The following is a 12,156-nucleotide window of genomic DNA, read 5'->3' as shown; positions in this document are numbered from 1 at the left end:
AGACAGCTGCCCTGTCGCGTTGCACAAGCGTGGGCATCACCAGGCTATTCCTAACGCAACGAAACCTCCGCTGAGCGCGCCGCAAACCAGCGACCTTGCCTGCGAGAGGAAGACGCCAAGTGCCGGTTCATCCAAAGGCGGGCAGGGAAGGCGGCCGCATCCCTCCTCGCCCGGCAACAGGCATGGCAGAGGTGTTCTCTCCCCACCGAGCACACACCACACGACAACCCGTTATTATATCATGCTTTTAATACAAACTTAAAAAAATCTGGAACAATAGAAACTGTACAGATTTGATCAACCTTTTTGTGTTTTTTTTTTTGTTTTTTTTTTTTGTTTTGTTTTGTTTTTAACTAAATCTCTAGACACACCAATGTCCCGTTCCAAAATATTGCACAACATTCTGAATACAAAACTCTGATTGTATTCCTCCTTCGCTAAAGAAAAAAAAAAAAAGACCAAAAAAAAAAAAAAAGACAGCAACCCCCTGGTTCCCCCTCTCAGTAGCCCCCTTCTCAGAAAGAAACCCAAGCAGAGCACACACGGAAACCCTCTGCTTGGAGACATACAGACTTCTGTCCTCTTTCACTCATTCTCTCCAAAAGGCAACTGTCGATTCACTCCTCGGAGAGGGGCGGGAGGGAAAGGAGGGAGGCTGAGTGGGGAGAAAGGAATCTTCACCACTTCTTTTTTTTTTAAAGTTTTTTCCTGAAAAAATATGTTTTTTCTCTCCTCTTTTTAAGAAAAAATCTTGAAAAGAAAAAAATTACAGTTTTTTTACGTTAGAAATATACATATATTATATATACCTCTTACATTTTACAAATGTAGCAAATTATTCAATACAAACGGACATCAACAAAAAGAACACAAACCCATAAAAAATAAAAGTTAAAAAAAAATTTCTCTCTTCTCTTCCTAAGAAACCAGGTAAATTAGTGCAGGTTTTTAAAAAATAAAACTGAAGCTGAACGCCTACATCCAAGACTAGAAAAGACCCGAAAAGGCCGTTAGTTTCCATTGCTGCCTGACGCTGGAGGAACGTTTCTGAAGCACGCTTTTTTCCTTTTAAGATACAAAGAGGTTGGTCCCTCCTCTTTTCCTCCTTCCACTCACACCACTATTTTTAAAGCAGGTATAATACGTGTGGCAGGGCAAAGCATCATCAAAGCTTCACACACACAAGCAGGTGGCCGGGGGGCATCCCCACCTCTCCCCTCCCTCCCTGTGCCAGAGGAGAGCACGCTGTCCCGCGGCAGCGGCTCACAGGTGGCTTTGCCAGATGTGGGGACGGTGGGGGGCAACTGGATCGGGTCCCGCGATGGCGGGCTGAGCGCCCCTCAGTCCAGTGTGGCAAGTGGGCTGGTACTCAGCAGCACACTCCCAGGGAGAAGGACGGGGTGGCAGTGGTAATGTTTGAAAAAAGGGAAACCCAACAGCTCAGCCATTCCTCAGCAACTTGTCCTGGTCTGGACACCTGCAGGGTTGAGGCTGCGGGTGCCGGTTTGGGGGAAGCTAGCTGGGCCCTGCTCTCCTCGCCCATCCGCCGCGTTGGTCATAGCTCGATGGCAAGCAGCCTGCTCGGGAACCCACGCTGGGTGTAAGGTCGGGACTGTGCCTCCCCCAGTCACCCAGCGAGGGGAAGGGTGCGCTGGAAATTCCCCTTGAAGAGCTCCAGGCAGTGGCAGTCGCCCTGGGACAGCCCGTTACCTCTGCAAAGGCTCACTGGCAACACAACTACAAGAGGGCTGGAGTGCCTTCATCTCAGCTCGAGGGAAGGGAGCAAGAAAAACACGAGTTCAAGCCCATCTCCCCTGAAACAGGGATGTCTTGAAAGAGCACGTTGGTTCGACAGATACAGGAGAAGTGGGTTTCACAGGGTGCTCCAGAGACACCATTAAAAGAAAACTAAACCTCAGGTTTGGGAGGCAGCAAAAAGCTTATTCTTCTTTTAAACTGAGAACTTCAAAGACTGGAGTCTCATCATCTCCATCTCTCTCCTCTTCGCACGCTCCCATACTCCCACAACAGCTTCCAAGCAGTCCTCCTTTCCACCAGAGAGCCTCCACCCTGCCTGGGCAAAAAGCAGCCCTCCTTCGGCTTCCTGTGAAGGTGGGTTCTGGAGTCCCTGACACAGAAGCGACCTAGCTGAAAAGCCACTACCGCCCGTCCCGGGGAAAGCTGCAGAGGCATTCCCAGATCCCGGCCCTGCGGCGGGGAGGCACCGTACATTCACACGCTGGGATGGCCGCTCGCCTTTGGAGCGCCCATCCCCGCTCTGCTCTAAGCCTGCTGCCGTCTGCGCTGATGTGATCTGGCTGGAATGATGAGTTTACGCTAGGTGCTTCCCTTCCACACCAGATCAGCCACCTCCTCCCGCTCCTCCAGAAGGGCGGGGGAGGGGATTTAGCCAGGTGTATACCTGGCCAAAAGCACAAACTCTTACGCTACCACTCAAGAGAGCAGCTTCAACAACATAGCCCTTTCTCTTCCTCAAAAGTAGTGCTGCCTCTCTAACTAAAAAAGAAGAAATTTCCTCTCCGAGACAAGAAGGTGAATTCACAGCAGGGAACGAGAACTCAGACCCAAGAGGCCACCCCAGATGACTGCCGGTGGACGCTGGCCCCTGCTGCTGGGGACAACGTCCGGGAAGCTGGGGCAGGATCCAAGTGGGGCCACCTGGCTCAGCGCCACCTCCCCCAGCCGCAGGGACAGAGTGTTTCTACACCGCACGGCTGTCACCCGGACCGACCGGCCGGCCCCGAGAGGGCACAGAAAGGCCCCCTCGCTCACGCACAGAAGGGGACGATAACCAGAGCGACTCAGTTCAAAGCGCTGTTCTCCTGTAGCCGCGGCTGGAAGTGCAGATGAGGAAGGGAGCAGGAAGAAGCCATTTCACAGTAACGCTCTGCCCTCCCCGCTACGTGCTGGGAGGCGGTCAAGGAGAAGAGTTAGTGCTTTTCAGCACACAGACAAAACAGCTGACACCAGCCCGGGCTGGAGAGCCTGGAGCAACAACAGCGCAACGGTCTACGCCTGTGGGCACAGTAGATGCTCTCCGTCTACACGCAGAGCCATAACAGAAAAGCAATCCCACCCACCCATTTCTGGCTATCATGCCACAAGAGCGTGTGTATCTCCACCAACACTGACTCATCCTCTCCCTGTCCCTCCTCCAGCGAGGTGGTACGAAAAAGATGTCCCTACACCCGGTGGAAGGACCCTGTGTCCAGCGCTGGGGGGTGGGTGCAGGGAATCAGGAGCATTGTGACCTATGGTTGCACCAGTCCTGGGCTGGGGTGGGGGAAGGGGGAACACAAACCGAAAAAATCCCAAGACTCATTTAAGGAGTAAAAATGAGTAGGAAAAAAGCACAGGGACTGAGTTAAAAAACAAGTCAGTGCTTCAGGAGCGTTGCCAGCACAGCGCAACAACACTGGGCTCTCTCTTTTCCCAAGAAGCTATATTTATAAGATTTGAATATTTTCTGTATATTTCTAGTTTTCTTTTCTCTCCCTCTTTTTTGTTTGTTTTGTTCTTGTTCCCCCCCACCCCCCCGTCCCAAAATACTCTCCTTCCTTGTGTTCAGTTGGCCAGGACGACAGGCTGGAACGACTGGCTGGGATACTGCATGGCATTCAGGTTGTAGCTGAGTCCTTCCACGAAGGGAGACTTCTCCAAAAAGAGGCTGTTGGTGCTGCCACCGAAGACCTGAGCCATATCAAAGGTACCACCCGTGCCGGTGTTGAACGGCGATGTCGGTGGGATGCTGCTGGCCTGGCTCTCACTGGCAACACCGTCGAAGAAGAGACTGCTGGCTCCCGGCGACCCGCCGCTGTAAACGAACTCCTTGGCGTTGGGGGAGAGCTGCGACTGCGGGGCTTGGCTCCCAGCGCTCCCGACGAAGTTCAGAGAGTGCATAGACAGGGAGAGGCCCTTGTGCTTCAGCAGGTTGGTGGTGGGAGACCTGACCATCCTCGGCTGCTGCCCAGCCCCTGCTCCGCCGCCCCCTCCTCCGGCTCCTCCGCCCTTCTTCATCTTGGTAGAGCCGAACTTTGTGGCAGCAAAGGTGGCAGTGGTGAAAGTGATGGGCTGGGCAGAGCGAGGGATGAAGGTGGGGCTAGGCGACTGGCCGAAGGAGGGGGACGGAGAGTTGGACAGCGAGTTGTCCTGGCTGCCGATAGGGACAAATACCTGGGCGTCGGGGTTGAAGCTGCTCTTGATTTCTTTGTCCAGCTCCACGGCGCTGCAGCCCTCGCTGTCATCCAGGTAGAGGACCTTAACAGAGCCCTTCTCGCCGATCTGGTAGGAAACCTCAAAAGGATCAATCCAGACACTCAGCTCTTCCGGCACATTGGCGCGCACATCCTCCACGGCCAGCCCGCTCCGCTTGGCCGCCAGCTCCACCACCGGATCCACCGTCTCCCCTATATGAACACAGCGATAGCCAGATCCCTTCAGAGGCTTCTCCGGGTACCAGTGACCCTCATATTTCTTCTTCAGCAGGCGCTCTAGCTCCTCACCAAACAGGTCTGCCCGCCTCCGAGGAAGCTTGTTGTACAGGTATGAGATGATGAAGTTAAGAGCAACTTTGATCTCCAGATGCATACTCCCTTCGCAGCAAGCAAGTCAGGGCAGTGTATTAAAAGAGACAAAACGACACACACATAGACAAGGTTTGGCTCCAAACGGACCTAGGGAAAGAGAGAAAAGGATGGATGAAGATGAGAGAACACAACAACTCTCCACCTGTTGAGATGAACGGCCGCGCTTTTTCATTAACAAAAGCAGAATGAGCAGTTTGCACAAACACTAACAAGCAGTGATGCTCTCTAGGAGAGTCACCTCAAATCTACTGACCCTCAAAACAGAGAGATGCTGGTTGGGAGGAGTCTTCCTGCTCCTCTACAGAAGAAATAAGGGTGTAGCTACTACCCACACACAGGCACGTACATTATACTCACCTTGCTGCCAAGTACCGCTGCTGAAACCCGGCAGGCCAACTGTCTGCTCTGGCAGAGCTATTTCAGCACATCTAACACGCCTCACTATGCCCTGGCAATTCAGCTGCTTCCAGCACAGCTCACCTGCACCAGCCTCTCCAGAACATAAGCGCACCCCCCGAACAGCCTCGTGACTCGCTCAGCAGCTTGTGCAGAGACCCGCTCGCACTCAGGACGGCAGGGCCAGCCTCTCCTCCGGGACGCCGGGTGGTCGTGCCGGGTGCCGCGTCCTGCTGGCACAGGCGCAGAAGGAACGAGAAGGAGCGAGGGAGGGTGCTGAGGCACCAGCTGCCAGCCCGTGTTTACTATCCCCTTGACTGGCAGGTGTATATCTTATTAAGCGTACCCAGTTGGGGCTCTGCCTAGCTACAAGCCTAAAATCCCAGTTTAATTCAGTTGAGGGGCAGAGGGGGGCGGGAAACGTGCGTGGGGTCACAAAACACACACGTGCCAACAGCCTGTCCAATACAGTTCACATCGCTTATCCCTGGCGCAGAGGGAAGATGAGCTCTGCCAGGATCAGGTACCTACTTAATAAAAACTGAAATTGCTTGCCAAAGACTGAAGTAATCCTCCCTCCCTCCCTCGTGAGGAAGCCTCTGAAATGGAGAGAACCCACAAAAGCACAATGCAAAACCACAACACTCAACTCTCCCATTATACACAGATTTGCAAACAATGTTCGTCTGGGTACAAAAAACCCCCAGGTAGGTCAGCACTGTGCTCTGTCACCCGTCCAAAGAAAACAAATCCCACAGATATTTTAAGAGGAAGCACACTTCCAGTAGCCTCCACGCCTCTCCAGAGGGAAGCAGAATATCCAGTTTTTAATTGGCAGCTTAGTCAGAGGCCGCTCTGTCTTCAGCTGCCCTCACCTTGCTCAAACAGACACACCGTGTTCAACCGTCTTCCTAAAATGGGCTTCAGGGATGCTCTCACGCAGCACTCAAGCCAATGTTTACGACGTGTGCCAATTATTTGGGGGTGGGGATGGAGTACAAACATGCGGTGTCAGCATTCCCCTGAAAAGCCGGGAGTCCCAGCAGCACAACCAGGTAACCACGCTGGCATAGGTCAGGAGGAAGAAAAAACTGACTGGACCTGTTGGCTTGGTCTAGTTTAGCGGACAAGAAGGATTAAATAAATTTTAAAGAAACCCTCAAGTATTTTGAGGCTTTACTACACAAAAAGGGGGTGCAGATTCTATGCTTTTTCTGTACTAGTCCGAGTTCAGAGAGGCTTGGCTTCAGGACGATGGTAACCAGAAGCAGATCCCACACCTCAAATCCGCCAACAAGGTGGTCGGTTCTGGAAGGAATCCCCTTTGGGTTTGACTTAGCAACAAGAAAAAGCACAGGAACGAGGGAAAGAAGTCTTGCCTTTAAAACCTGCTTTAAGGAATTACTTTAGTGTAACAACTTTTGGTAGGTCACTGAGACCTGACCAAGTTCAAATAAGAACAGATGAACACCAAAGAAATACGCAACCAGAGTTTTTCAGAGAACAGCAGGGAGAAGCCATTTTCAGAAGGCAAGAGTCTCGGCACGGAGACGGGGCCTTTTCCAGAGAACACGGCACGAAGCAAACCCCTGAAAGAGCACACTTAAACATTAACAAGAGCTTATACGGCCCATACTACCTCAAGGGGGGATTACATGGAGCGCTCTCGCTGCTTTGGCTTTGAGGCATCCAAGGGAGAGGACAGCTTGGGATCCCAGCAAATTAAGCAGGAAGAGAACAGCCAGTTTGTAAATCTTTTAAACTCATGTGATAAATTCTACTCCAGATCCAAAATCTATTAAGAAATCAGAAATTACAAATTGGGAAAGGAGCAAAGGCCAAAATTTATTACCACCCTATTTGCAACACAAATGTCTCAATATACTTTGAGGAGCCCACATCCTCATCAACCTTCTGCAGAAGACAGCAAGGAGATACAATTATAAATCACTGCCTCCTTTTTTCTTTTCTTTAAGAAGTACTCCTCCTTCCTAAAAGGGGAATACTCTGTACCTTGACTATGAAAAAGATGAGTTAATTAGCCTAATAATACCAACAGCTGCCAAGGTAGCTGCATATAGCTGATATTTGCAGAAGGCAAGAAAAGTTAGAGATACCACTGACTCCTCAGGCTGTTGACATGGTAAGATGTGCTCCAGGAGGACCCCCTCAATTTCTTTCTACTGCAGCAAAATGTGATAACATAGTAATAAAATAAAAGAAAACCAGCTGAAGCAGCATGGCTCCAAGACAAGAAACAACTAAATATCAATTGTAAAAGGTATTCTGACAAGTCTTCCATAAAGAGAGGCTTGCCCACATTACTCTGGAAATGTTGGCAAAGGCTTACTGCACCGTGGGCAGAACACCGAGGTGCCGGCAGGGAACAAAGGGCTGTTCCTCTGCTCTGCGGAGGGAATGCAGGAGCCCCCTCAGACCCCCGTTTATCAGCACACCTACGTGCTGAAGGAGAGCGGCCAAATAATCACTTGCATCAGAGGAGAGCAAACGCGGGAACGATGCCCTCTCCTCCTCGCTACGCAAACACGGCGGGTGACCTTGCCAGTAGCCCTCCAAGCTCCCGAGAGAGGTCCGGCCCCCGGGAACCGGCTGCCGCCCCACCCTGGCCAGCGCCGTTTGCAGTGACTTTAAAAGACGGCTGCCACGACGACCTGCGGTCCCACGGCACGCCACACCCACCCGGAACAAGGGCCCCCATCCCGCCCACGGGCGGCGGAGGGGTTCCCCCACCCGAGGCGAGCGGCCCTCCGGGGACGCACCCGAGACAGGCGGCCGGCAGCCCCCTCCCCGGGAGAGCGGCCATTTCTGGTGACCCGGCCGGACAACCGCCCTCTCCCCCTCCCCCGCTGCCGCGGGGCACCCTGGGAGTTGTAGTCCTCGCCCCCCTTCCCCGCCCCGCGACCTACTTCGCCCCTGGACTACGCCTCCCGTCGCGCCCCGCGGCCGGCCCGGCCCGGCGCTTCGCTCGGCGGGGCAGGGCACAAAATTTTCCACGGCACATGCGCCCTGGCGGCCCGCCCGCCCCGGCGCTGCCCACGGCGGGGAACACGCCCCGCGGCCCGGCGCTCGGGACCGCCGGGCAGCCGCCCCCTGCTACCCTTCCCCTCCCTCTCCCTCTCGGCAGGCACGGGGAGGCGCGTCCCCACCCCACAGCAGCCTCCCCCCGCCCCACGGCTGCGGGACGGAGCCCAGGAGGCCACAAGCCCCGTGTCCGTCCCCCCCCTCCGCCCCCGCTGCCTGTCCCCGTCTCCCCGATGGGACACGCGGGGTCGCAAACAAGGTCCCCAAAAGAGCCCTTCGACGGAGGGGGGCAAGGTCCCTCCCCAAGGGCGAGCTGCGGGCCTCGCACGCCCGGCGGGGCACCGCAGCGGCCCCCGAGGTCCAGAGGACCGGGGGGTGGGCGGGTGGGTGCAGCACCCCCGAAGGAAACCCAGGCCTGACCTTCCCCGCAGCCGCACGACCCCTTCCCAGGAGCGGCCGTGCCCGCGAAGGGCACCTCGGCCGGGACCCCCTTCGCCTTCACGGGGGAGGCAGGGCCCCTCCGCCGGGAGAGGGGCGGCCGGCGGCGCCCAGCCCAGCCCCGGCAGCGCCTTTGTTGTCGCTGGGCTTCTCCCCCCCCGGAGCCCGCGGGGGTTGCATCCGCCGTGCGGGAAGGGAGACAGCCCGGCGACACCCCTCCCTTTCCCCGGCAGCCCAGGGTGCCCGCCGCCGCCCCCGGGCCCAGCCTGCCCTTTTCGGGGCTGAGCCGCACCCCGTCCCCCCATCACGCTGGGGGGGACCGAACAAAATGGTGAACTGGGGCACTGCAAAGCGTCGCCGACCCAATGACTTTCACACTCACACCCCCTCCTTGAGGCCCTATTAATCCCCCCCGGGGGCCGGCAGCCGCACGGTCGCTCCACGGACGGATAAATTACCTCCCCGGGGCGGGAAGGGGGACGATGAGCCCCCTCAGGCCGAGCCCGCAAAGGGGATGCGGGCAGGGGGGGGACCCGGCCCAGAAGGAGGGTGGGGAGGGAAGCACCCCCGGCCCCACTTACTTCGTCCTCGGCTCCAGGGCCGGCGGCTGGTGGCGGCTGTCGGCGGGCGGGGGCCGTGGGCGCTGCCGGCGGAGCGTGCGGGTCTCTGCCCCGTCCCGTCCCCTCCCTCGCTTATCCCCGGCGGTGCGGTTCCTCCGCGGGGCGGGCCCGGGGGGCTGCGGCGCAGGCCGGAGGTGGTGCGGAACGCCCGGAGGTGGAGGTGCGGGTGCCGGTGCCTGTGTCGCCGTCGCCGCCTACTCCTCGCCCCGCCGGCCCGGAGCCGCCCGCGCCCTGGCCCCAAGTGAGCCAACTCACGGCAAACTTTCACCCTTAGCAACCCCGCGCAGGGATCCGCGCTCCCGCCCAGCGTGATGCGGCCGCGGAGGGCGGGCCGGGACTACTTCCCCCTCCCCTCGCCGCCTGTTCGGCCCCGCCGCCCGCCGCGCCCCGGGGCCGGGGGGGGGGGGCGGATTTAATTCCTCTTTTCTCCCCGCCGCTGCCGGTGCAGCAGCCGCAGCGGGGGGCGCTGCCAGCCGCGTGGCACCGGGGACCGCCCGGACTCCGGGTGCCAGGGGAAGGAAGGGGCAGGAGGTTTAGCGGGGATGAGGATTGACCTGAGGATTTCCCCAAGCGGCTTAGCCTGAGGCGGGGGGGCACGGCGAGATGATAGAACGGGAGCGGGGAGGGAAGGAACCGGCCGGCATTTTCCTCGGCTCCGCGCACGAGGAGTGCTTGGCAGCAGCCGCCACAGCAGGCCGGGGGGCGTGGTGCTGTCAGGCCCCGGCTCCGTGGCAGAACCGGCCCCGGGGTGAGGGGGCCCTGGGGAATGCGGGCTCCCGAGGGGACAGCCCTGCGCAGCCCCAGCGAAGTCTTCAAGAACTCCTGTGCGGGAACCCCCAAGCCCCGCTAACGGCGCGGGCGGGAGAGTTTGGGGGCGAGGCGCCCAGAAGAGTGTGAGGAGAACGGGCAGCCCCGGCGCCTTCCCCCGCTGCAAACCCCTCGGGACCCCCAGACCTATGACACAGACCGGGGGGCTGCAGGCCCTTCTCCTCAGGGGACAAGGGGCAAGGCCTGCCGGTGTCACCCCAGGGAGGGAAGGAGCAGGCACAACCACCCCCACGGTCCCGTGCCCCAGCACCCCGTGGCAGGGAGGGCGTCTCAGCCAGGCTCCCCGCCCCGCGGCGCAGAACACGCGGACTACTTCGTCTCCGCACGCCTGTACGCCTCCGCCTTCAACGGAGGGCCGGCCCGGCCGGGCCGCGGCGGAGGCGAGGGACCCGCAAGGTGCGCGAGCGGCAGCCGGGCTAAAAATAACTGCGGCGTGTTAGCAACAGCCTTCCCGTTGGCTGGCCGGGCCCGGCGGCGCCTTCGGATTGGTGCGCCGCCTCAGCCAGTGAGCCGAAGGGGGTGTGCGCGGGGGGGCGGTGCCGGGCGCGGCGCAGTGTCTGCCGGGAGTTGTAGTCGCCAGGGCGGCCGCGGCCTGTCCCGGCTCAGCACCGCCGGGGGCTCGGGGGCTCCTCCCGGGCCGGGTGGGCAGGGCTCGCCCGCCGTAGCGACCAGGAGAGCCGTTACGCAAGCCGGCGCCGCGGCTGATGCAAGACGGGGATTGCATGCCACCCCGGGGAAGGACAGCCGCGGAGATGACCGTCCCCGGGGCCACCCGGGCGCCTCCCCGGGTCACGGGCGGATGGCGGGCTCCTGCACCCCCGAAGGCTGAGCCTCAGCCACCCGCTAGTAAGCTGAAGGCACTCACCTAGCGCCACATGGCTTTTTATTCCGCAAATAAAACTCAACAATGAAGAAAAGCCAAGTGCGCTTGCTCCGGGCCAGGAGGGGATGCCCGGGCGCGGCAACACCCAGTTCCCGAATGCAGCCACGCACGGAGAAGCGTCACGGGGGTGGCTGTATTCTTCTCGCGTACGATATTGCCATACGTGTTTAAAAGGCACCAGTTGCCAGCGCACGCGGCTCCACGCTCTGTATTTTAAACCAGACATACTCCTAGTTCTGAAGAACATGAAAAAAATCCCCACAGGCACCTGCAGGCCACATATCTTAGGCCTGAGGCCGTCACCTCAGACAGACGCCACTGGCACGGGGCTCTCCCTGTCCGCACGTCAGGCAGCTTTTCAGCTGAGTAAAGCTCCAAACAAGCGGAAGGGACACCACGAACGGCGTTTCCAGGCTCTCCCGGCATCTTCCTCAAGAGTTGACACAAGCAGACCAGGGAGGGAGAACAGGTCTCGGTGACCAAAGCGCTACCGCAGTCCCCATTGCAGCAGGGGTAGCTTGCCTGGCCCGTGAAACGTCCCGTTTGTCTTGGTTCTGAGGAATTGCCGAAAAAAATCCCATCGTGAGTCACATTCCATCTTGGAATCGGATCTTCTCAATAATACAGAGTGACATTTGAATGTTTAATTTATCGCTCATTTTCAAAAGGGACAAAGGCCACAGAGCTTCCTGAGCTGCTCCGTGTCCCTCTGGTTAAATAATTTGCCGTAGCAACCATCTCCCAAGTGCAAAAATACGAAGTTCCTCTCTTGCCCCATTTCCACAAAGATCCTCAGCATCTTTCCGGGTTGGGTCACTCATAAGCCCCTCACCTTAGGCACTGCCTTTGCCACCAAAGAGAACGGCTCTTGAAGCCAGTCAACACCACGCGTTAAGAAATCTGTTAATGCTGTCCTTCCCAGCCACAGTGCCACAGCAGCCGTCCTCGCTCATTTTCCCACTGATTGAAAAAAAAAAGCCCAACAACTTTTGAAGTTGTTTTTCTTCTGCAGGGGAAGGGGGAGGAAAAGAAGGGGAAGATTTATGAGAGCTATTATGAGCAGCCTTATTTTCATCACTCCTAGTTTAGAAGGAATTTAGTTACAAAAGAACGCATTTTTTTTTCTAACACTCCCTTGGTTTGCTGGAAACAAAATCACGCTGTCAGCCAGAGATCAGGAAATTAAAATGACTGTGCTATTTTTAGCATCATTAAGAAAAAAAGGCAATTACATTTCTAAAATTCTATTGTTTTTTTAATAAGGTGTTACTAAGAGGGTGTTACACATTAGGGCTCTTTAAAATACTTGCGCCTTGACCATGCTCCTTTAATTATCGCGTCG

General features: G+C 57.2%; 1 protein-coding gene across 2 annotated transcripts; it reads right to left on the bottom strand.

Annotated features, from left to right (window-relative positions):
* Nucleotides 1-231: 231 nt before the first annotated feature.
* TOB2 (transducer of ERBB2, 2) lies at nt 232-9,400 on the bottom strand. Of its 2 annotated transcripts, XM_075153967.1 has the most exons (3): nt 9,065-9,400; nt 5,088-5,233; nt 232-4,694 (listed from the first exon to the last, which is right to left on the bottom strand). In XM_075153967.1, the coding sequence occupies exon 3, from the start codon at nt 4,606-4,608 to the stop codon at nt 3,586-3,588; it is 1,023 nt and encodes a 340-aa protein (XP_075010068.1). In that variant the 5' UTR covers nt 4,609-4,694; nt 5,088-5,233; nt 9,065-9,400; the 3' UTR covers nt 232-3,585. The 2 variants fall into 2 exon arrangements, with proteins under 2 accessions (XP_075010068.1, XP_075010061.1); XM_075153960.1 differs by lacking the exon at nt 5,088-5,233.
* Nucleotides 9,401-12,156: the final 2,756 nt, after the last annotated feature.

This window comes from Calonectris borealis, chromosome 1, assembly GCF_964195595.1.
Source record: "Calonectris borealis chromosome 1, bCalBor7.hap1.2, whole genome shotgun sequence".
In the NCBI taxonomy this organism is placed as follows: Eukaryota; Metazoa; Chordata; class Aves; order Procellariiformes; family Procellariidae; genus Calonectris; species Calonectris borealis.
Note: the sequence above shows the minus strand (reverse complement) of the source record. Positions and strands in the feature narration are given on the sequence as shown.